General features: G+C 47.2%; 1 protein-coding gene across 1 annotated transcript in view; it reads right to left on the bottom strand.

Moving 5' to 3' along the window:
• Window positions 1-25,413, bottom strand: part of LOC141999881 (ectonucleoside triphosphate diphosphohydrolase 8-like) — a 68,519-nt gene that overhangs the window by 2,115 nt on the left and 40,991 nt on the right. Inside the window, exons 2-9 of the mRNA XM_074973731.1 lie at window positions 20,033-20,167; window positions 17,170-17,287; window positions 13,298-13,448; window positions 9,949-10,108; window positions 8,988-9,221; window positions 7,747-8,019; window positions 1,277-1,387; window positions 121-258 (exon numbers count right to left, since the gene is read on the bottom strand). Of these exons, the coding sequence (XP_074829832.1) occupies window positions 121-258; window positions 1,277-1,387; window positions 7,747-8,019; window positions 8,988-9,221; window positions 9,949-10,108; window positions 13,298-13,448; window positions 17,170-17,287; window positions 20,033-20,155 (1,308 nt within the window). The 5' untranslated portion in view covers window positions 20,156-20,167. The remainder of the gene's footprint in view (window positions 1-120; window positions 259-1,276; window positions 1,388-7,746; window positions 8,020-8,987; window positions 9,222-9,948; window positions 10,109-13,297; window positions 13,449-17,169; window positions 17,288-20,032; window positions 20,168-25,413) is intronic.

The raw sequence follows: 25,413 nt of genomic DNA, 5'->3' as shown, positions 1-25,413 counted from the left end.
CAGCCATGCCCTTCGGCCCCTGAAGCGAGAGCACCTGCACCATCAGCTGAGCCATGCTGACTCTAAGTGGGTTGACATGCAATCCTTCCTCCCAGCCTCTGCACTTGGACTCTTGCTCACCTTCATCTGGAACTTGATGCTGCTCCAGCTGGTTTGGTTGAATTTGTAGGCGTCGAGCAGGAGCACCAGGATGTAGTTGGCGTTGGCGCAGTACTCTCGCAGCCTTTGAGCTTTCTCTTTGGGGTAGCTGGATTTCAACTGGGGGGTGAACAATCGGCACAGGAGAGAGAAGGGCTGTTAACCGCAGCAGCCTGACAGGAGCTCTGAGCCTACAGCAGGGGCAGACTTTGTCCTGGCAGCTCCCTGACCGTCTGGGGTGTGGAGGGAGGGATTGGTGGCCCGCATCTCTCTCGGGTTCAGAGACAGATGCTTGCTCATCGACCAGGCAGGTATTTCCTAACTCATCAAATGAGCTGTGATCGGACAACTGGGCTGGCTGCCCCACCCCAATGTTAATCATGTACAACATGGCCATGACCTCATTCTCTGTCCCCAGCGGGACCCATGTCCAGCCTGTCTCTGCACTGCCCTGCTCTCCCCAGCCAGGGGGCTGTGCACCCACCCCAACAGGGCCCCCCTTCCGTAGGCTGGATCCGTCCTGAGAGCGTCCCTGTGCGCCAGGCCAGATAGGAGGGTTTGTACAGCACAGCAGCTGGGTACGTGCAACCTCAGCAGTGAAAATTCCTCTGGTGCTGACTGGCCATTCCCACTCCTCAGCCCTGTGTGGGAGTGATGTTGGTCATCCTGGGGAAGCTGCAGGATGTTTTCTGGGTGAGGGAGATGGTGCTTTGGGCAGTTTTGTCCCCTCCCCTTGATTTAAATTGATCACTCGGGACCATTTCATTCCTGACGGTGGCCAGCTGAGAGCCCATCAGCATGGCTTCTGGCTGCCACAAAGGGTGCCATGGAGTGACAGGATGCGCTGCCTCCCACCAGAGTGGGAGCATGCTGCATCCACAGGCTTCAGGCTCCTGCCAGCCTGGGGAAAGCAGCTGAGCCTGGGAACTGAGCCTGCACCCCCATGGGCAGCTCAGAGCAGAGATCGCTGGCCCTCTGACTGCTCCCAGGGCACTGAGCTTGGTGATACCACCTACCCCTTCAATAACCCTGGCCTGCCTTGTGTGAGAGTTCCCTTCCCTCTCCCCTCTTGGGACCCTTTGCTTTGCAGTCCCCACAGATGGCCCCTGTAGCTTCCATGCCCCCTCACAGCACATACGTCTGTCCAGTTTCTCGCACAGAACTTCTGGACAGTGTCCTCGACAATGGCCAGGGGCTGCCCACTGGTCAGGTTGAGGAAGCTGAAGGTGTAGTAAAAGGCAGAGAAGGCCTGAAAAGCAAGAAACCAAGAGGTCAATAGGAGGCCTGAGCATGGGTTCCATTGTTGGCTTGACTTTGTGGAGTATGATCCTGCGCATAAAGCACCGGCCTGCAAGCTGTGCTCCAGCACTTCTCCCTTTTTCGAGCTCAGAGAAATCCCGTCTAGGATTGCCACCTTTCTCATGGCTGGTAACCAGATCCCTGAGGCCCCGCCCCTTTCTCTGTCTCTTCTCCAGAGGCCCCGCCCCCATCACATGCTCCTCTCCATCCCAGCCCCGGAGGTGCCACCTCTGAGGTACATCTCCCACACATCCTAGGGGTAATAAGCACAATTTGCACATCCACAGAGGGATTTTCATTTACAAACACTCACTTGAACTTCTTCATTTACACACACACACACACACATACTCACTGGTAGATTTGCTTCATCAGCAAACCTGTTCTGGGGCGCAGGGGAAGGGAGCTCCCCCTTTTGCACGTACAGCTGGGGTGAAAGGGAAGACTCCTCGCTATATTTATTTGGATGCTCAGATTGGGGTACAGAGTCCCCTTGTTTGCACTGGTACCTAAGAGAGAAGAAGGTCCCACCCCTTGCACACACGGGCGGGAGGGATAGCTCAGTGGTTTGAGCATTGGCCTGCTAAACCCAGGGTTGTGAGTTCAATCCTTGAGGGGGGCCATTTAGGTATCTGGGCCAAAAATTGGGTATTGGTCCTGCTTTGAGCAGGGGGTTGGACTAGATGACCTCCTGAGGTCCTTTCCAGCCCTGATATTCTGTGATTCTATGAGTGTGGAAGAAAGAGGTGCTCCTCCATTTGCAGCACACCCACCTGAGAGAAAAGAAAACGAGAGCACTTCCCTCCATTTTTTGCACACCCGCCCAAAGGTCCATCTAGCCCAGAGTCCTGTCTTTGGACAGCGGCCATTGCCAGGTGCCCCCGAGGGAATAAACAGAACAGGTAATCATCAAGTGATCCATCCCTTGTTGCTCATTCTCAGCTTCTGGCAAATAGAGGCTAGGAACACCATTCCTGCCCATCCTGGCTAATAGCCATTGATGGATCTATCCTCTATGAATTTATCTAGTTCTTTTTTGAACCCTGTTATGGTCTTGGCCTTCACAACATCCTCTGGCAAGGAGTTCCACAGGTTGACTCTGCGTTGTGTGAAGAAATACTTCCTTTTACTTGTTTTAAACCTGCTGCCTATTATTTCATTTGGTGACCCCCTAGTTATTCTGTTATGAGAAGTAGTAAACAAAGTCCGGCTGGGATGATTTAGTTGGTGTTGGTCCTGCTTTGAGCAGGGGATTGGACTAGATGACCCTCTGAAGTCTCTTCCAACCCTAATATTCTATGATTCTATGAACACTTCCTTATCTACTTTCTCTACACCAGTCATGATTTTATAGACCTCAATCATATCTCCCCTGAGCCGTCCCTTTTCCAAGCTGAAAAGTCCCAGTCTTATTAATCTCTCCTCATACGGAAGCCGTTCCATACCCCTAATAATTTTTGTTGCACTTTTCTGAACCTTTTCCAGTTCCAATATATCTTTTTTGAGATGGGGAGACCACATCTGCACACAGTATTCAAGATGTGGGGCATACCATGGATTTATATAGAGGCAACATGATATTTTCTATCCTATTTTCTATCCCTTTCTGAATTATTCCCAGCATTCTGTTTGCTTTTTTGACTGCCACTGCACATTGAGTGGATGTTTTCAGAGAACTATCCACAATGACCCCAAGATCTCTTTCTTGAGTGATAACAGCTAATTTAGACCCCATCATTTTATATGTATAGTTGGGATTATGCTTTCCAATGTGTATTACTTTGCATTTATCAACATTTAAATTTCATCTGCCATTTTGTTTTCCAGTCAGCCAGTTTTGAGGGATTCTTTTGTAGCTCTTCACAGTCTGCCTGGTCATAACTATCGTTAGTAATTTTGTTTCATCTGCAAATTTTGCGACCTCGCTGTTTACCCCTTTTTCCAGATCATTTATGAATATGTTGAATAGGACTGGTCCCAGAACAGACCCCTGGGGGACACCACTATTTACCTCTTTCCATTCTGAAAACTGACCATTTATACCTATCCTAGCCTATATTTTAACCAGTTACCAATCCATGAGAGCACCTTCCCTCTTATCCTGTCGCAGCTTATTTTGCATAAGAGCCTTTGGTGAGGGACCTTGTCAAAGGCTTTCTGAAAATCTAAGTACAGTATATCCACTGGATCCCCTTGGTCCACATGCTTGTTGACCTCCTCAAAGAATTCTAGTAGATTGGTGAGGCATGATTGCCCTTTACTAAAACCATGTTGACTCTTCCTCAACAAATTATGTTCATCTATATCTCTGACAATATTGTTCTTTATTATAGTTATTAAAAAATATTGCTCGGGCACACAGGAGTGAAATCAGGAAGGCCAAATCACACCTGGAGTTGTAGCTAGCAAGAGATGTTAAGAGTAACAAGAAGGGTTTCTTCAGGTATGTTAGCAACAAGAAGAAAGTCAAGGAAAGTGTGGGCCCCTTACTGAATGAGGGAGGCAACCTAGTGACAGAGGATGTGGAAAAAGCTAATGTACTCAATGCTTTTTTTGCCTCTGTGTTCACGAACAAGATCAGCTCCCAGACTACTGCACTGGGCAGCACAGCATGGGGAGAAGGTGACCAGCCCTCTGTGGAGAAAGAAGTGGTTCGGGACTATTTAGAAAAGCTGGACGAGCACAAGTCCATGGGGCCAGATGCGTTGCATCCGAGAGTGCTAAAGGAGTTGGCGGATGTGATTGCAGAGCCATTGGCCATTATCTTTGAAAACTCATGGCGATCAGGGGAAGTCCGGGACGACTGGAAAAAGGCTAATGTAGTGCCCATCTTTAAAAAAGGGAAGAAGGAGGATCCTGGGAACTACAGGCCAGTCAGCCTCACCTCAGTCCCTGGAAAAATCATGGAGCAGGTCCTCAAGGAATCAATTCTGAAGCACTTAGAGGAGAGGAAAGTGATCAGGAACAGTCAGCATGGATTCACCAAGAGCAAGTCATGCCTGACTAATCTAATTGCCTTCTATGATGAGATAACTGGTTCTGTGGATGAAGGGAAAGCAGTGGACGTGTTGTTCCTTGACTTTAGCAAAGCTTTTGACACTGTCTCCCAAAGTATTCTTGCCAGCAAGTTAAAGAAGTATGGGCTGGATGAATGGACTAAAAGGTGGATAGAAAGCTGGCTAGATTGTCGGGCTCAATGGGTAGTGATCAATGAGTCCCTGTCTAGTTGGCAGCCGGTATCAAGTGGAGTGCCCCAAGGGTCGGTCCTGGGGCTGGTTTTGTTCAATATCTTCATAAATGATCTGGAGGATGGTGTGGATTGCACCCTCAGCAAGTTTGCAGATGACACTAAACTGGGAGGAGAGGTAGATCCGCTGGAGGGTAGGGATAGGATACAGAGGGCCCTAGACAAATTAGAGGATTGGGCCAAAAGAAATCTGAGGAGGTTCAACAAGGACAAGGGCAGAGTCCTGCACTTAGGACGGAAGAATCCAATGCACGCTACAGACCTATGTCACTGGTACCTACATGTACCACGACCACCGGCTCCTCCCCAGCACTGCACATACATCTGTCTAGACATCTATTATTATTGCCGAAACCCAGATGGTTTGGGTGAAACTGAACTGTTGGCAACCCTAATCCCATCCCCTCTTTGTGTCTGTGTTCCAAGGGGTAATTTGGGGATAATTGAGCACGTTCTTATGTAAACTGCTTTCGCATTACTGAGCTGTAAGTGCTAAGCATTACGGTTGTCATGGGGAGAAGGAGATGCTTTCCAAGTTTAAAGGGATGAAGGGGTAGGCTTGGTTGAAACTCTTCTGTCAATAGTATTTTGCGACAGAAAATTGGGTTTTAGACTTAACACAGTTTTTCATGAAGAGTATCTGGTTTCCAGGGAAAATTTTGACTTTTTGTGGAAAAAACAAATGTCACCCATGTGGCTAATAGGGAGATATCTCTAAGAGACCTGTTCAGGGGGGCTGGGTAGCAGTGAGTTGTGTCTGGGTCATTGTTGCTAGGCGGATGTAGCACTCCCCACCCAGAAGCCTCTGGAATTGGGTGTGGCTGGTTTGGGTCTGCTCCGTTCCCTGTTGCTGGGGTCAGGCTCCATGAGGGCAAGTGGTCAGGGCAGGGCTTTGCACAAGGTCATGTGCTCTGTGCAGGCTGGAGAAGCTGAGCCCAGGAGCAGGAAGCAGCTGTTTGCCCTAACTCGATGATGTTGTTAACCCTCCAGCAGGGAAGCATGGGCAGTGTTAATTATTGAAAGGGGAAATTGGGAGGGAAAGTTAATTTCTCTTATTTTGATTGTATACTTGGAATGTTGCTTGAATTTAGCCAACCTGTTTTATTTAAATTGTCTCAACTAGTGCAATTCACCTACTTTTGTGTAAATGTGATAATGGGGAAGGAGTCATTTCTATTTTGCTAGTCTCAGTTTTGTATGTTCTTGTAACAAGGTTTTTTCAAAATCAATGTACTTTACTGAGTTAATCGGTTAGTTGACTGCCTAACAGTGATGTCAGCAGAGGAGGAGGAAGAGTCTGCATGGATTCCAGCTGAAGATTCCTACAGGCAAGTGGAGGGAAGATGTTGCTTTTGACTCAGCAGACTGTAACTTTGGTAATCAGAAACTCAGGTGAACTCAACCTAAGCTTTTGGGAACTCTGAGGGCTTGTCTTCACTATGGGGGTAAGTCGACCTAAGTTATGCTACTCCAGCTACGTGAATACCTACGGAGGTGGTGGAATCTCCATCCTTAGAGATTTTTAAGGCCTGGCTTGAGAAAGCCCTGGCTGGGATGATTTAGTTGGGGACTGGTCCTGCTTTGAGCAGGGGGTTGGACTAGATGACCTCCTGAGGTCCCTTCCAACCCTGATATTCTATGATCATATTCTATGATTCTATGAATAACGTAGCTGGACTCAATGTAGATTAGGTTGACTTACCCCAGTGTCTTCACTGCACTGCATAAACCGGAAATGCTCTCTGGTCGACTTCCCTTACTCTTCTCGGAGAGCTGGAGTACCGGGGTCAACCAGAGAATGCTCTGCCATCGATTTAGTGGGTCTTCACTAGACCCGCTAAATTGACAGTGTCCCCAGTCGTGGAGACCAGCCCTGAGTTTCTTCTCACAGTGTTTCTGTGTGGACTGATCTGTTTAGATTTGTTTTCTTTATGTATAACTGTGAAGATAATGTATGTGGATTATAAAATAGCCATGTTATGTTTTAAAATCTAAGTTATTATTTATTATGTTTCTTTATAAGATTTTATAAAGTAGGCACTTAATTAAGTTAATTCATTTTGGGACTTGAATGTGGGGAGATTGACCCTGTGCAATCTCCTGGCTGAAAATCCTTAGAGGCTGAATTCTGGGTCTCCAGCGGCTTTTCTTCGTGAGTTGTGGGTTGTTTTGGGCACTGGAGAAAGGCTATGAAGTGAACTCTAGCACACACAAAGGTTACACAAACACCCACAATCTGGCAATTTTGATTCAGAAATTTTCAGTGCCTCATGGGAACTGTAGTTCCGGTACCTCATCCCCTTTCTCCTCCATGGGCTGTGCAACCCAGCCGGCCTACACCTCCATGGGACTCCCATGATGCACCAGCAAGAATGGGGAGACGATGGGATGGGAAATGAGAGTCCAGACAGAGAGTCCAGCCCCCACAGGAGAATGGGGCATGAGGCACCCGAACTATAATTTGCATGTCACAGCAGCAGCTCCAGAGGATGTTGTTTAATGTTGACCAACCCAAATGAAATATTTAAATTTGCTTCCACAAACTGAAATAAGACGTCATTGTGATCAACAAATCTCAAAACAAACAAACAAACAAAAACCCATCCCCAAAAAACCAACCCTGGGGTTTTCAACACAAAGTTGAAATTTTCCCTGGAAAGTTCCTCTCCCTTCCATTTACCTACCACTGCAAGTGAAGGGTCACCCTGGGCCAGGTCACCACTCCATTCTCAAAAGTGCTATGATTTCTGTTTTGCAATACACGTTCCCTCTCTGTGCTGGCACATAAGAAGCTGCATTCCCTTTGCTCAGGGCAGCAGCCAGCCTGAAATGCCCCTGGGAGTGGTGAGATGCACCTCTCACCCTGGTCAGCCATGCACAGTTGTCTGAAAGGACTGGTTTGGGTTTGCTGCATCTGTGTTTGGGGCTCCAGCTCAGTCCTGGGCAATTAGGGGCTGTGAGGGAGGCACGCTTAGCCTCTCTGAAGGGGCACAAAGGGGCACTCAAAGAGAACAAGGGTTTAGAGATTGTTCAGAAGAGGGGTCAGAGAGGATTTGCCTTACAAAGAACTCCCCGTTGACCGGGGGCTGGTAGATCCCATTGAATGTGCAGGACTGACTCTGGCCACATGCCGTGAAGTTGAAGATCTGTTTGATGGCCATACGGCACTCAGTGGCATTCCCTGTGCCCACCAGCGTGGCGTTCCAGGAGGCTTGGGACAGGGTCAGCAGATGAGAGGCCGTGCAGGGGATGCTGTGAATGGAAGCTGCTTTGGTGGTTTCCTGGTATCCTTCAGGGTAGCAGGGGTGATTAACAGAGCCCTGGACCATCATGTTCTGGGAACAGTAAAATCACATGGTCATTCGTAGAGTGAAGACTCATTCCTATCCCCTGCCCTCATTAAACCTGATGGGGCATCCCAGCCTAGGGATAGGAACATACTGGGAGTCAGACAGGACTGGCAGGCAGCTCAGTGAGAGGTTTTCCTTTCAAGGCCACTGGCCCAGCTGCTGGGGCTTCTTACTATGGAGTTGTATCATCATCAGATGTATTGTTGGCTTTGTCAGACCCAGACCTATCTGTGCGTCTGCAGCCCCCTGCTTTCCCTCTCATGCAAGCCTCTTGCGGCTCTGGATGCACACTGAGCTGCATGGGAGAAGAGTGCAGGGGCTCTTGGAGGCTACAGGTGTTGCCAAGCCTCTGGGACCCAGCAGCCTCCCCAGCTCATCTGGCAAAGTGCAATTCAGGTCCTTCGGCATCACGCACCAACCCTCATGGCCATGTGGCCTCTAAGGTGAGTGTGATCCCCACTGAATCCCTTTCAAGCAGGAGGCTGAATGGTAGACAATGCTAGAGTCCCAGAACCCTGGCAGTGTCTTCCACCTTGACAAGCCCCCCGCCCTGGCTCTAGCTCAGGGTCCCCACAGCCCGTAGGTATCTCTGCAACCACTGGAGATGGCATCTCCTCCTCCTCCCTTGTACATCTCAGAAGGGCAGCATCAGTCAACCCCTTCCTGCTCTCCCCACTGTTCCTGCCTTACAAGGCCTCCATCAGCCAAGCCCCTGCTTCTCTCCTCGCCTCCCAGAGATACCTTGAAAAATTTCCCGGCTTCAAACTCCTGCTCCCCTCCATAGGCCTGCTTTATACCAGAGGCTGCTCCTCACCCCGCACTCCCATGGAGCCTGCTGCAGGTGCTAAACCCCCTCTGATGCCTCTCCGTGTGCTCCCATTTGCATTTAATAGAAACAAAATCCCATTGATAGAATGAGGGTAGAGTCAAACTGCCACCAAATGTTCTCTCACTTCTGTTATTTTCAGGATCAGCTGCTTCAGCGCCTGATTCTGTCCATAGCAGAGATAGCTGTGTGTGTAGATAGTGTAGTTAAACCCATAGAGCATGAACTTAGAGGCTTTTGTCTGGTCGGTAATTGGACCAATGGGGATAAAGCTGATTTGGGTTGATGCTCCTCCAAGGTCCAGTGCACCCAGGATCTTGGCTGATTGAGGATGGATCCAGTCACGTTGTTTGGGAGAATACTGCCAAGACAAAACAGGGATCACATGGAGAGACAGCTCCAGTCTTAAGTTATTCCTATGGGATGCGGGCTGTGTAAGAACCAGTATAAAATCAAATTGAATTGAATCAAATAGAATAAAACAGAAGGGGTTAACTGCACTGCAAAAGTCACCTGCCTACAGAATCTGAAAATATAGCCTCTGAAAACACTTGGAACTGAAATTTGAGCTGGTTTCACCCAGGAGTGACCCTTGATTTCCTCTTTGTGTTTACTAGGGAAACTTATTTATAATTTTTGCTTCTCTTTCATCTGTAAGCTTAAAAATGGCAGGTTTGTTTGTGTCTGTGTCATCTGATACTGTCTCTGGGATAATTGCTGTACTGAGGTGTCAATAGCTTATTGGTCATGGGGTTTTTAAATGATACATCCTCTGAGAATGATATTACATCATACTGGAATACAGGGAGCTGGCTGGCTTGGGGATTGATACTCTAATGGGATAAGGAACCTTTCACCCCTATGTTACTAGCAGTAACGAGTCTGAAAGTTGTTACCATCTGACGGCTGCTTGGTGCCGTAGCCTCCATGCAAAGTTAGATAGTTTCTATCCAGTCCTTCCTGGGCATTATCATTGTGGGCTGCTGTCAATCCAGTACCTTTCATCAACCTGAATTAACTTACGCATTTAAGAATCTAAAATAATAACAATAGCAGAGATGGGTGTTTCCATTTCCCACTAGCCACACCTTAGTGAAGGAGTCCAGCAGATAGTTGATGGTGATCCAGCCATAGGCGCCTTCCTCTTCCCCTGTAATGATCCGAGCCCCATGGAAATTCATAGGATACTGTCGTATGGTCTTAGCAACTTCATTCAGGACCTGGTCTGCAGCTGATTTGTTTTTCATGCTAAAGGGTGTGCAAAGGGAAAGAGTCACAGCAGTGAGACAATGCCAGGACATCCGATTTCACAGATGCCGGATTTCTGCAGCAAACATTCCACACTGCAGGAGACTGGTAGGTTTTCGTGCCTCTTTCTGTTAACTGAACCCAAACTGCATTTTTGTCTTGATTTAGAATCATCTAGATCAGAGGTGGGCAAACTACGGCCCACAGGTCACATCTGGCCCGCGGGACCGTCCTGCCCGGCCCTTGAGCTCCCGGTAGGGGAGGCTCGCCCCCGGCCCCTCCCCTGCTGTCCCCCCTCCCCCACAGCCTCAGTTTGCTGTGCCGCCAGCGCTCTGGCCCTCCACTCCTGCTGGGGAATGCGGCGGCATGGCTGCGAGCTCCTGCTGCTCTGAGAGGCATGATAAGGGGGCGGGGAGCGGGGGGGTTGGATAAGGGGCAGGAGGTTCTGGGGGGCAGTCAGGGGACAGGGAGCAGGGGGCGGTTGGATGGGGTGGGGTGGTCAGGGAGCAGGGGGAGTTGGATAGGGGGTGGGATCCCGGGGGGTGGTTAGGGGCAGGGGTCCTGGGAGGGGGCGGTCAGGGGACAAGGAGCAGGGGGAATTGAATGGGTTGGAGGTTCTGAGGGGGGCAGTCAGGGGGCGGATAGGGGGCAGGGGCCAGGCTGTTCGGGGGGCACAGCCTTCCCTACCCGGCCCTCCATACAGTTTTGCACCCCTGATGTGGCCCTCGAGCCAAAAAGTTTGCCCACCCCTGACGTAGATAAAAGCATGGTAAAAATAACACTGCTCTCCTTCTTTCATGGAACTTCACCCCAGGTTCTGTATAATTGTTTCATAGCATCTGTCTTTATTTGCTTTAAGTATTTCATAGATTCATAGATTTTAAGACCAGGAGGAATCAGTATGCTCTCGTGTGACCTCCTGCAGAGCACAGGGCCTGGAATTCCTGCATCAGGCCCAGGAACTTGCAGCGGAACTGGAGCGTCTCTTTCGGAAGACATGCACCTTGGTTTAAAGACTCCAAGTGATGGGAAATTCATGAATGCCGAGGCCAGAAGGGACCATTGTGCTCATCTAGTTGGACCTCCTGTGCTGGATCATATTAAAGAAGTTCTGTATTAAAATCACAAATGAGTTTGATTCCCCATAGTTTAAATTCCAGGGTATTACTAATTAAGAGGTCTCTTGGTTTTTGGTCCTGTTTCTCTCCCTCTGTGTGTGAAACTTGCAAGCTGCTAATTGTGTTAGTACATTCTAAGACAGAGTCTGTTCTCAAAGCAATTCTTTGTAACAACTGCTCACACAGAGAGAGACTCAAAGCAATACTCTGTAACAACAGAAACAACACCCAGAGACTCCCCGCCCTTTTGTTGTATTCATCTCGCTTTGTTAACAATTGTGATTAAAATAGAGATAGAGGATGTATGTGAATGGATGCTTGGTGTGGATAACAACTGAATGATCAGGGAGGTGCCAGCCTAAGAATCCAGTGTCCATTGGCTGAAGAAGGCGACAAGTGGAAATAACCAGAGGACCCCCGGAGGGCAGACTGGAATCCACCCAACAACCACAAGAATGGGAGAACCAAAGAACAAGATAACATCTGGCAGCACGGAGCCGTCAGGAATGTGCCATCTGCTGATTGATTCAGCAAAAGCATGATGAAGCAATTCCCATAGACTGTCATAGGAAGAAATTCCTATAAAAATGGACTCTAGAAAGTGAGAACTTTGGGGTCTGATTCTGCAAACCAACTTCCAGGAGCATCAGATGAGCATCTGACGAGGCCCTGCTCCCTCCTCGTGTCCAGGCCACCTGGCCAGTGGCTTGGCATGAGCAACTCTAAGGCTGGTAACTATGATAACAACCTTGCAGAACCTTTGTGTGTGTGTGTGTGTATGAATGAATGTGTGAATAAATATGAAATGAAATGGAATGGAATGTTATCGCTATAACTAACTGCTTACTATGATTCTTTCTGTATTCACAATAAATGTGGTATTTTGCCTTTTCCCCTTTAATAAGATCCTGTTGGTTTTTATTTTATTGGTATAACACCTGCACATCACAGGCCACAGAACCTCACCAACCCACTCTTGTGATAGATCCCTAACCCCTGGCTGAGTTACGGAAGTCCTCAAATCATGATTTAAAACTTCAACCTATAGTTATAGTCTAACCTGCTACAACACAGGACATAGAACTTTCCTGAAAAGCTTCCTAGGTCATATCTTTTAGAGACACATGCAGTCTGGATTTAAAAACGTGTAAGTTCTCAGCTTCGCTAAATTGTCCATGAAGTGTCAGAGCTAAACCAAGGTGCCTCACAGCAGCAGACACTTGTTCCCCATTTTGAACCTAGATTTTCTGACAAAGTAATGGACAAAGAAAGTACCACAGAGAACCACAGGACTATTGCTAGGGTGCTGCCATCTGAGGGGGAACTCATTAAAGGCTATAATTACACCATCTATTCCCAGACAAAATCTTTAAATACAGTAAACGCATTGTAACTTTGTGGTTATAAAAGACTATGGGAGTGGTTAGGGAGCTAGCCTTTGACTTAGGAGACCTCAGTTCATTTTTCTGTTCCAGCACAGCAGCAGTCCTGTGTGACTTTGGGCATGTCACTTAGTTGCTCTGGGCTCAGTTCCCATCTGTACAGTGCGGGTAATAGCATGTCCCTGCCTCGTGAGGATAAATACATTAAAGACTGTGCAGTGCTCACACAGTATAGTATGGGGGGCCATGTATGTCATTCCAAATTGAGGATGATGCTTTGAAAGTAACAATTCAAAGTTAAGGTTCCACAAAATCCTCGAGCCCACCTGCCCCTCACTGCCACCACTACCTGGGGTCTGTCCAGTGAGGGAGACTCCATGTTGATGGCTGGTATCCCAACTGCTTTCCACTTAAAAATCATTAACAGTGAATGTCTCCCTCCCGCTGCCACGTCCAGGGCCAGAGGCACAAGGGCTCAGCATCCCCAGTCAGGGCCAAGTTTTCTGGAGAGCTCAGCACCCAGCATGCACCCAGTGTGCTGAGCTCTGCTGAGGATCTGGTCTCTTTTTTAGGTGCCAGAACGGGAGCTAAGGGTGCTTGTGAGTGCTGAGCTCGTTCTAGCCATACTGGGCGGGGGTGTCGTGTCACCACAGAGCCTTTTGTTTACCCAGGAGATGCTGTGTTATTACCTCAGCAGCCTCATGCCTGCTGTAGCTCCAAGGTAAACTGGTACCTCCCTCTGTCTCTCATCAGGAATGACCTTCAGGGCATCCTCTAGACAGCTCTGGAGGGACTCACCAGCTTTGGGAGGGTCATTGGCGTAGCTCGATATGCCAGGTCCTGGAACACAGTTATGTTGATAAGAGTGACTGGGGATCAATGAGAGGATGTAAGGGCTGAGGCCTGGTACCTCATGGGAGTGTGATGGGTAACCTGCTGTGAATCCCTCAGTAACCACGTCACTTAACTCTCTGCTTCGCCTCCTGAAGCATGATCATTAGGTGGAAGGAGCCAGGTGGCGTGCAGGGTGTGCTGTAGTGGGCAGTCTCTCACTCCAGGCCAGAAGACAGGGACCCCCTGGCACTAGGCAGCACAGGCTGGGTTATTCTGGAAGCCAGGCAGCCAAGCAGAATCACAGGGTCTGCTTGTGTCCAGAAGCTTCAATAATGAATCCTCTTTATTTGCGTTACAGACTAGCCCTGGCTTCCCTCTACCAGGAGGTAAGATCACAGGGGGCCATATTGTGCCCTTATGGCATAGTTCTGTGCTGCAGGGGCCACCTGTAACCTTTGAGTGCTTCTCACCATGCCAGCACAGTTCCCAAACCTGTGGTCAAAACTCCTACATAGGAAGCTTGCTGCAGAGATACAGGCCACAGAGTCCCCGCTCAGCAGAGGCATCTGTGTTCATTTGCCCCCATTGCAGCCATTTGTTCACGGAGACCAAAAGAGGAAACAGGCCCCCCCCCCCAAAAGCAGAGATACTGGAGTGTTTCAAGCTCCCCAAAATAATGCGGGATAAGTTTAGCAACAGGTGAGCAAGCAAAGACTCCAGGGCCCAGCCCTGCCTGCTAACGGGAAGCCTGGGATTTCTTCTTGACTCAAACTCCCTTCCTAGCACCACTCAAAAACTGACATCAGGGAGATCTCATTTAACCTAGGAAATTATTGCCCAGCGAGAGTCCCTCCTGCAGGGAAGTGGGAAAAGCCCTACAGCAGCTGATGAGCCTTGCTCTACCAGTTACATTCTGGTACAAGATCTCATGCCATGTTGCCCAGGGGATTGGTGGAGCGGTGCACTGAAAGCTGTTTTGTAATTGTACGTGATCACTTTGAGTCCTCCGGGGTTTTCCTGGTGGTGCTTGCAGGTCAGGAAGCTCTGTAAGGAAGTGTGCAATCTGACTCTTCAGCAGTCTGTCTGCAAACACCCAGCCTACAGCGAGGTGGAGTGAGACGTGTTTGCCTTAGGGAACAGGCTGCTTTATTCTCTCTTGTTCTGGGGTTCTTGTGTGTTATTGTTCTGAATTCTAAGAAATAAAGTAGTATTACTTTTTGGGCTGTCAAGTGATTAAAAAAATTAATCGTGATTAATTACACGATTAATTGCACTGTTAAACAATAATAGAATACCATTTATTTAAATATTTTTGGATGTTTTCTACATTTTCAAATACATTGGTTTCAATTACAACACAGAATAAAAAGTGTACAGTGCTCACTTTATATTTATTTTTATTACAAATAATTGCACTATAAAAAACCCCCAAAGAAATAGTATTTTTCAATTCACCTAATACAAGTTCTGTGGTGCAATCTCTTTATCATGAAAGTTGAACTTACAAATGCAGAATTATGCACAAAAAAACTGCATTCAAAAATAAAACAATGTAAAATTTTAGAGCCTGCAAGTCCACTCAGTCCTACTTCTTATTCACCCAATTGCTAACACAAACAAGTTTGTTTACATTTGCAGGTGTTCTCATGGCACTGTTGTAGCTGGTGTCACAAGATATTTACGTGTTAGATGTGTTAAAGATTCATATGTCCCTTTGTGCTTCAACCACCATTCCAGTGGATATGCATCCATGCTGATGACAGGTTTTGCTCAATAACAATCCAAAGCAGTGCAGACCAATGCATGTTCATTTTCATCATCTGAGTCAGATCCCATCAGCAGAAGGTTGATTTTCTCTTTTGGTGGTTTGGGTTATGTAGTTTCCGCATAGGAGTGTTGTTCTTTTAAGACTTCTGAAAGCATGCTCCACACTTCATCTCTCTTAGATTTTGGAAGGCACTTCAGATTCTTAAACCTTGGTTTGGTTAGAAATCTCACATTGGTACCTTCTTTGCATTTTGTGAAATCTACAGTGAAAGTGTTCTTAAAATGAACATGTGCTGGGTCATCATCCGAGAATGCTATAACATGAAATATATGGCAGAATGAGAGTAAAACAGAGCAGGGGACATATAATTTTCCTCCAAGGAGTTCAGTCACAAATTTAATTAATGCATTATTTTTTTAATGAGCGTCATCAGCATGGAAGCATGTCCTCTGGAATAGTGGCCGAAGCATGAAGGGCCATATGATTGTTTAGCATCTCTGGCATGTAAATACCTTGCAATGCCAGCTACAAAAGTGCAAATGTCTGTTCTCACTTTCTGGTGACATTGTAAATAAGAAGAGGGCAGCGTTATCTCCTGTAAATGTAAACAACTTTATTTGTCTTAGTGATTGGCTGAACAAGAAGTAGGACTGAGTGGACTTGTAGGCTCTGAAGTTTTATATTGTTTTGTTTTTGAGTGCAGTTATGTAACAAAAAAATCTACATTTATAAATTGCACTGTAATGACAAAGAGATTGCACTACAGTACTTGTATAAGGTGAATTGAAAAATACTATTTCTTTTGTTTATCATTTTACAGTGCAAATATTTGTAATAAAAATAATATACACTTTGATTTCAATTACAACACAGAATACAATGTATATGAAAATGTAGAAAAACATCCAAAATATCTAATAAATTTCAATCGGCATTCTATTGTTTAACAATGCAATTAAAACTGAGATTAATTGTGATTAATTTTTTAAATCATGGTTAATTTTTTTGAGTTAATCTCTTGAGTTAATTGTAACTAATCGACAGCCCTAGTTACATTGTAATCTTCCAGCAAGAACATTTTAACTGCTCTGTGTGTGTGTGCCATGAACATAAGAGCTGGCAGGGCTCCTTCACCACAGTTGTTGCAGTGAGCGCTGGCAGGTTCGGGGGGAGACTCTGGAGAGCCATATCTTCATTCCCAGTGAGCAGCAAGACTGGAAGCCAGGGATTCCTCCCTATCTCCTCCGTCATGGGTAGTGGCAATGTTCCTATCCCCTGCTCAGCCAGAGCAGAGAAGGAAAGGGAGGTGATCACTCTCTTGGAATGCAGAACTCAGTGATAATTCCTGCATTCCAAGGGGGTTGTCACAATGTTCCTTGTCTGTGGTGATGTGTCCCATCACTATAAGAGGAGTGAAAACCTGTGCAGATGCCATGAAACCACCCTGGGCTTCCACTCACAATAAATGAAGGGTCACTAGAGGTGGGTTCTGTTGTCTGTCCCATTATAAGTGAATCCAGACAAGGGGTGAGGGATAAGCGTTGTGGACTCATCTCTCCATGCAGTGTCACTTCTGTGGCTGAGTTGCCTGTGTATATAGACAACTGTGGCTAGCTGTGGTGCACCCCAAAGTGCTGAGATTTTGGATGCTGCACTGAAAAGTCCCCCAAAGCCCAAGGTCGGGTTGGTTTGCTGTGGCCAGAGGCTGTGCATGGTGCCAGAGAGCAACTGGAAACAGGAATCTTGATTTCAGGCAACCTAGCTGCAGCAACTCTTGCTGTAACCACTGTGCTTCCCCAGTGTCAGTAGGGCACGATCGTCTTCTGTGGAAGAGACCTGTTCACCAAACTCTTACAATTCATCCAATATTTCCACCACCCAGGTGTCCTGCTGCATAAGAAATCTCAGGGGAGCCCTGAGCCCATGGTGTTTCCCTCACAGCGGGGCAGGAATACTGACCTTGGACATTACAGGATAACATCTGGCTGACCACTCCAGTGTCATTCGTTTTGTCAGATGTCCACTGGTAGACGAACAGAGAGGTGTGGGATGAGCCCGCGTCGAACACCATCCCGTACTGGAAGGCATAACCAAGACCTCATGGTTCAGGTAAACTAGAGCAGAAACTGGACCCTTCCATCCTCCCTGCACTAATGTTTGCTCAGAGGCTGAATAGGTCAGTGAGAGTTAGAGGCATGTGCTTCTTCTCCTTAGCCGAATGAGCCCTCTGATGTCATAGAATATCAGGGTTGGAAGGGACCTCAGGAGGTCATCTAGTCCCACCCCCTGCTGAAAGCAGGACCAACCCCCACTAAATCATCCCCGCCAGGGCTTTGTCAGGCTGGGCCTTAAAAACCTTAAAACCTATGCTTTAGTTGAAGGTAAAGTAGAAACAGGCAGGTTCCTAGAGCATGCTGCCTCAGCTAATGTACACTGGCTAACGCCACTGAAGTCAACCAGTTTCCAGCCCTGCCCCTGCAGTCCACAAACTGATGCTAATTTACACCATCGGAGCAACTGCATTTTCTTTGTTGCGGTTTTATTGATTGTTTATTTTCTTTGTTGGTTTAATGTTTGTCAGTGTGGTTCAAAGATGCCATATTGACAGCCCTAGGCCTGAAGAGCTCACCCCCGCAGAATGCAGGCTATGACGGTGTAATCTCTCCCTCCCCCCGCCCCCGCCTCCATGTGCTCAGCTCTGTACATGTCTGGGGTTGAGGGAAGGTCAGTCACTGCAGTGCTCATTGAGAACACCCATATGTTCACTGAGACCAGAATCCAGAATTTCTTCTCAGCAATCCATCTTTCACTCCATGACTGCACCAACCATTCCATCATGTAGCATTTTCAACATCACAAACTCAGATCCGTGCAATTTTATGTCTGTGGCATCTACAGAGGCTCTGATGTGTTACAGGACTTTGCTATAGGACAGAGGTTTCTCAGAAATTTTCAAAGCATGGGTCACAACTTACTAGAGATTCCCAGACAAAAACTATGCTAAGACAGAGTTAAGGTTGAGAGTTCATATGAGTAATTTAGGGTAAAATACATCACAAGGATTGTGTAAGTATTCCCAAATCCAAGAATTATAAACCTGGGAAGTTCAGAGTTAAGGTTACACTTAAAAGAAATCAAAATATGTTAAGCTATGAAACTACACATTTAGGGTACCCACACAACCTGAACTCTGCTTTTATGTGACACCATGCCAGATCCATAGCAGTATGAGACAAGCATTTTAGTATATGTGGTACCACAAGAGATTAACTGATTTGGAATTATGGATTTTCTTCTTCTTTCCCCCGCCCTCCTCGTGGTGAGCCACAACTGGCCCCTCTGGACTCCTATCTCAGGGACACCTCCTCCAATTCACAATCACACGGGCCACCTGATCTCCCATTTGTTATCTCAGGGACCACTTCCCCTCCCACTCATGGTTATATAACATCTCTATGGCAACGATGACAACTGTTTACATGAAAAAGTAACATTCGGAAAGTCTTTAGGCTGGGATTTCCAAAGAGATGTAAGGGACTTAGGCGGCCAAATCTTGAAAGTCAAGGGGGGCTGGGCACCTGAGCTGTCAGAAAGTCCCAGTTTAGATGTACGTTAAGCTGTATGTTTATGGGATGTAGCGGCCAGAAATAAGGAGACTTAGGCTGTGTCTACACTACCACTTTCAGCGCTAAAACTTCAGTCGTTCAGCAGTGTGAAAGAACACCCCCCGAGCGACAAAAGTTTTAGCACTGAAAAGCACCAGTGTAGCACAGTGTAGCCACGCTCCCGGCGATAAAGTTACCACCCCTCGTCTGGGGTGGTTATTTTTTATCACTGGGACAGCTCTCCCGCAGCGATAAAGGGTGACTACACTGCCCGTGTCACAGCTCTGCTGTGGCCACGCTGTAACGTGGGCAATGTAGTCATACCCTTGGAACCATGTGAGCAGCCACCTGTCTCCACGCCGCCAGCCAGTCTCTGCAGACCACAGCTGGAGCATTGCTGTTGTAGGATCAAGTAGAAGGAGGGAGAAACTTGGGAGTGAAAGAAAATGATCTCTCACAGAATGTCTACTTCTGATGTTGCCCCAAAGCGGTAGCAGAGTAGATATAGCCACCTTCTACTTTAGCTTTCCTATCTAGGCAGTCCTGCTGGGCTGAGGGTGAACAGACATCCTGATATTACTGGGACCATTCTGATACACTGGGGCTTTGTCTTATATATGCAACTATATCCCCCCTCCCCCCTCCCTGCAAAAAGTCCCGATTTTTCACACTTGCTATCTGGTCTCCCTAGCTGGGCTTGTGTGGATTTAAACAGAGGGTTGAGCACCTAATGTTCCATCTCCATGTTAATTTCTGCACCTCCACCAAGTGTGTCACAGTGTGAGAGTCCTTTTGAAAACGTGCTGGGATTGAGCGTTGGGGATGGCACTGGGATGGGTCCTTAATTTGTAAAGGCACAAAATTATGTTCTCTTCTGCCCAGCTGGGCCAAACAGCGGTCTTTGATTGGAAGTTTGTACAGTGCCTAGCACAATGAAGCCCTGATGCTGACTGGGGCCTTTCCTTCCAAAGCAATAACAATAACTCTGCAATTTCTTGTGTGATCTGTTGTATTTTTCAAACACATGTGAGTTCTGCCTATATTTCAGTTTTTCTTCAGTATGCAGGGAGGTTGGGAAGTCTATACCTGCAAAGCTATGGCATGCACTCTTGCTTGTTGCTAAAAATATTAACTTATAAAATTTTTGGTAAACACTGAAACTTACAAGCACCCATACAATGTTACTGGCCTCTGTATTCTGTAGCTCAGAGACTCACCTTGTTGTTAGGTGGTAAGGAAACATTCTGGATCCTCACCAGGCTGAGAACCAAGACGATGGATGAAGACACAGCCAGCGCCACCAGAATGGCAGGGATGTAGCGTCTCAAATCGATGCTCATTTTAAAAGTCACCTGCACACACACACACATGCAGAAAAGTAGAAGGGCAGTTCAAAGGGTTGGTTGGATGTGGCCACTGGGGATCATCGCTGTTTAACAGAAAGCGCGAAATGGGGATCATGATTCTGACCTGCTTTGTAAAGTGCTTTGAGATCAATTGATGCTGTAGAACAGCTAGGGATTATCATTATCCCGCACAGGCAATGTTCCCCTCTGGCCATTCATGGGTCAGCCTCTGTTTTTACATTTGAGGCTTATTTTTGCAACTGGATATTTTGGAGACATGCGGATGAGCAGTCCATTCTGATCCCTGGCCCTGAGCCCCGGGCCCTGCCCTGCCATTGCTAAGTTGGACTTTACCCTCAGATCAATGCAAAACGACCACTGTAACCGGCGCTAGCTGACTGCTTCAGCAGAGGCTGAACTTCCCCTTCCATTGGGACCGCGGACTCCTTAGCCCGGGGAACTGGCCATTAGGGGTGGGCTGGCGTGGGTGCATTTGTGCTGCCCCTGCCAAGGTGGTGCCTTGCATGAGCATTAATGGAAGGGGCAGCGGCCAAAGCAGCTTGGCCTAGGCAGCCCCCCGAACTAAAGGCAGCAAATGATCCCTCACAGAGGTTAACAGCTGGGAGCCGAAATACAGCTGTCACCGGGCTTGGTACCATGGAAAGAGCTGGCAAAGGTTTGCCAGCTTCCAGCTACCTTGTCTCAAATACAGCGTGGCCTGAAGAAAAATGCATCTAGGGCAACCCTCATACACAGTGAAGAGAAGGGTTGAACTCAAACCTTCCCCTGCCCCCACAACCAAGCTGCTCAGCTGAAAGCCGAAGGGCAGGGATATTGCCTTGTGAGGGGCTCAGAGCATCTGCGGAGCGAGGCAGGGGCAGAAGGTTTGAAATATTGTCCAAGGAACTCCAGGTATGAAACAGATTGTGCTGACTAAATCCATCAGATCCCACATGACAGATAATGATAACAACTGTAGTAAGATGAGGCCCTGAAACATAAACCGTTGGTATCAGAGGCCTGGTATGAGGCCTGAGGCCTGAACCAAAGGAATGGTCAAGACTTTGTTAACATAAAGCAAAGTTAAGCTGTGACCCAGAGGCAGGCCCTGCTCACAAAAGTTAGCAAGAAGAAGGCTGCTAATTGGACGTATACACATATCTAAAGGGTATCAAGCACTAATAGAATAAACATGGACCAGGATGGCACCAGAACCGTCTGGGACAAACACATTCCACAGAAATAATGAGGAACAGGCTGAACCATCCTAAAAGACAGGGTCAAAAAGACAATATGATGGATAGACTTGTTTGTTCGAACCAACATGTACCAGGGGAGAGGCAGCACCCCAACACGCAGAGGGGCTGTACCTCGATGCGTCGGGAGTGATGTGTAACTTGTTTGTACCTGTGTACAAGAATGCATCCCTGAATGGATGTCTTTGTCTGGCCTAGGGGGCAGTGGAGAGTCCCGCCACTGACTCAGCTGGTCATTGTCAGGGGGCACATATTCGTAGTATGTCCTATAGAGTCTGCGGGGAACTATTACTATGCTTCTTTTGACAATAAACCTGGCCGGGTGCCTTCGTACCTTATCAGACTCTGTGGTCATTGGGTGTTCTCTTGGGGTCTGCTATGTCAGAGATCTACAGAGCCGGGGCAGCACACAGGGGAAACACATGCACACAGACGACTGTTATCAACATTAAACAGAGCAGAGCACCACACTGGTGACGTCTGACAACAATGACAGTAGCTGGGTTTATTTTGAAGGGAAAGCCAAAGGGGAGGCCATCGGGACAAGAGAAAATTGTATGGAAATATATTGAAATTTTGCTAATATTCACCCACAGAGGATTTATGGGAACAAGGCGGTGATCCCAGTGGGAACTGTTATGGGAGGTCTCACGATGGCAGATATTTCATTTAGTTATTTATTACCCCGGTCGGTAGACATCTGTCACCATGGTAGCAAGGGATGCTTTCCATGGCGTGGAGTGTATCATTTCAGGCAGGCAGAGAATCAGTCTTCGCTCCCCTAGAGTCTCACAGACAGAGGACGGGGAGAGACTTGGACACCTGGCAGAGCCACCAGGATTCCACGTCTCACACTCAGCATGGGACATGGGTACATAGACATCTGGCAGCTCTTTCTAAATTGGCCAAGTCCATGCTGAACGTGACCAGAGGCAAATGTCCTGTTGGACACACCCTTCCCTGGGCAAACTATCTTGTGCAGCCACAGAGCTATGTGCTGCTTGCAGAGTGCTGCAGGTGAATCATTACCACCACTGTCTTATTATGCATCTGACGAAGTGGGTACTCACCCACGAAAGTTTATGCTCCAATACAGCTGTTAGTCTATAAGGTGCCACAGGGCTCTTTGCTGTGTCTTATTATTGTCTCCCAATCACTATCCCTTTCCTTGACTCTGGAGGGGGGAGAGTTTCCCAGCCTCTGGGATGTGGAAATCCCATGCCTGGCTGTGCTGAGATCTGGTCTCAGGGGTCACTTGGAGGGATGCAGCGTCATGCTTCAGGTTTTCCACTCCAGAGGGTTTCGATGTGTGGAATCGTTCTGGACTTAAGGTAAATCCTTGCCGTGGGGAGCGAGTGGGTGAGAATTTCGCCCACGGTCTCCCTTTGAAGGTGGGTTGTGATTATGCTATAGCACCTGGCCTTGGCCAAGAGAGCCTGGATCATGATCCTGGGTGGAGAAAAGCTTCCTGCAAGGACAGCACTCTTGTGTGCTAAGCACAATGACTCCTGCAGAATGACTTCATGGGGGTAAATAGCCTTTCCCCCATTTCCTCCAATAAACTCCCTCTGGGTCCTTGTAAAATGAGCTGTACATTCCAGAGGTTAAATTCTAACATCTCATTTGCATCCCAGGTGATAAGGACAGGTAATGATTACCTTTAATTTCCTAGTAAAGAGAGCCAGCAATGTGTTCCTATATCAAGCCTCTTATTGAGGTTACAGGTACAAAACATCCCGATGTGTAGAAAGAATAGTAAATATGACAGGCAACCAGCTTGGCTTAAGAGTGAAATCCTTGCTGATCTTAAACACAAAAAAGAAGTTTACAAGAAGTGGAAGATTGGACAAATGACCAGGGAGGAGTATAAAAATATTCCTCGGGCATGCAGGAGTGAAATCAGGAAGCCCAAATCACACCTGGAGTTGCAGCTAGCAAGAGATGTTAAGAGTAACAAGAAGGGTTTCTTCAGGTATGTTAGCAACAAGAAGAAAGCCAAGGAAAGTGTGGGCCCCTTACTGAATGAGGGAGGCAACCTAGTGACAGAGGATGTGGAAAAAGCTAATGTACTCAATGCTTTTTTTGCCTCTGTCTTCACGAACAAGGTCAGCTCCCAGACTACTGCACTGGGCAGCACAGCATGGGGAGGAGGTGACCAGCACTCTGTGGAGAAAGAAGTGGTTCGGGACTATTTAGAAAAGCTGGATGAGCACAAGTCCATGGGGCCGGATGCGCTGCATCTGAGAGTGCTAAAGGAGTTGGCAGATATGATTGCAGAGCCATTGGCCATTATCTTTGAAAACTCATGGCGATGGGGGGAAGTCCCGGATGACTGGAAAAAGGCTAATGTAGTGCCCATCTTCAAAAAAGGGAAGAAGGAGAATCCTGGGAACTACAGGCCAGTCAGCCTCACTTCAGTCCCTGGGAAAATCATGGAGCAGGTCCTCAAGGAATCAATTCTGAAGCACTTAGAGGAGAGGAAAGTGATCAGGAACAGTCAGCATGGATTCACCAAGGGCAAGTCATGCCTGACTAATCTAATTGCCTTCTATGACGAGATAACTGGCTCTGTGGATGAGGGGAAAGTGGTGGACGTGTTGTTCCTTGACTTTAGCAAAGCTTTTGACACAGTCTCCCACAGTATTCTTGCCAGCAAGTTAAAGAAGTATGGGCTGGATGAATGGACTATAAGGTGGATAGAAAGCTGGCTAGATTGTCGGGCTCAATGGTAGTGATCAATGGCTTCATGTCTAGTTGGCAGCCGGTATCAAGTGGAGTGCCCCAAGGGTCGGTCCTGGGGCCGTTTTTGTTCAATATCTTCATAAATGATCTGGAGGATGGCGTGGATTGAACCCTCAGCAAATTTGCAGATGACACTAAACTGGGAGGAGAGGTAGAAACGCTGGAGGGTAGGGACAGGATACAGAGGGACTGTCATAAATATAAAGGGAAGGGTAAACCCCTTTAAAATTCCTCCTGGCCAGAGGAAAAATCCTTTCACCTGTAAAGGGTTAAGAAGCCAGAATAACCTCGCTGGCACCTGACCAGAATGACCAATGAGGAGACAAGATACTTTCAAAAGCTGGGAAGAGGGAGAAAAACAAAGGGTCTGTGTCTGTCTGTGTGATGCTTTTGCCGGGCACAGAACAGGAATGGAGTCTTAGAACTTAGTAAGTAATCTAGCTAGATATGCGTTAGATTATGATTTCTTTAAATGGCTGAGAAATTAAGCTGTGCTGAATAGAATGGATATTCCTGTCTGTGTGTCTTTTTGTAATTTAAGATTTTGCCTGGAGGGATTCTCTATGTTTTGAATCTAATTACCCTGTAAGGTATTTACCATCCTGATTTTACAGAGGTGATTCTTTTTTACTTTTTACTTCTATTAAAATCCTTCTTTTCAGAAACTGAATGCTTTTTCATTGTTCTTAAGATCCAAGGGTTTGGGTCTGTGATCACCTATGCAAATTGGTGAGGATTTTTATCAAACCTTCCCCAGGAAGTGGGGTGCAAGGGTTGGGAGGATTTTGGGGGGAAAGACGTTTCCAAACAATGCTTTCCTAATAAATAAACCCAGATAAACATTTGGTGGTGGCAGTGGAAGTCCAAGGGAAAAGGGTAAAATAGTTTGTACCTTGGGGAAGTTTTAACCTAAGCTGGTAAAAGTAAGCTTAGAAGGTTTTCATGCAGGTCCCCACATCTGTACCCTAGAATTCAGAGTGGGAAAGGAACCTTGACAGGGACCTAGACAAATTAGAGGATTGGGCCAAAAGAAATCTGATGAGGTTCAACAACGACAAGTGCACAGTCCTGCACTTAGGACAGAAGAATCCCATGCACTGCTACAGACTAGGGACCGAATGGCTTGGCAGCAGTTCTGCAGAAAAGGACCTGGGGGTTACAGTGGACGAGAAGCTGGATATGAGTCAACAGTGTGCCCTTGTTGCCAAGAAGGCCAATGGCATTTTGGGATGTATAAGTAGGGGCATTGCCAGC

The sequence above is a fragment of the Natator depressus genome, chromosome 16 (assembly GCF_965152275.1).
Source record: "Natator depressus isolate rNatDep1 chromosome 16, rNatDep2.hap1, whole genome shotgun sequence".
Lineage (NCBI taxonomy): Eukaryota > Metazoa > Chordata > Testudines > Cheloniidae > Natator > Natator depressus.
The sequence above is the reverse complement of the archived record's forward strand: the minus strand, read 5'-3'. Positions and strand labels throughout refer to the sequence as shown.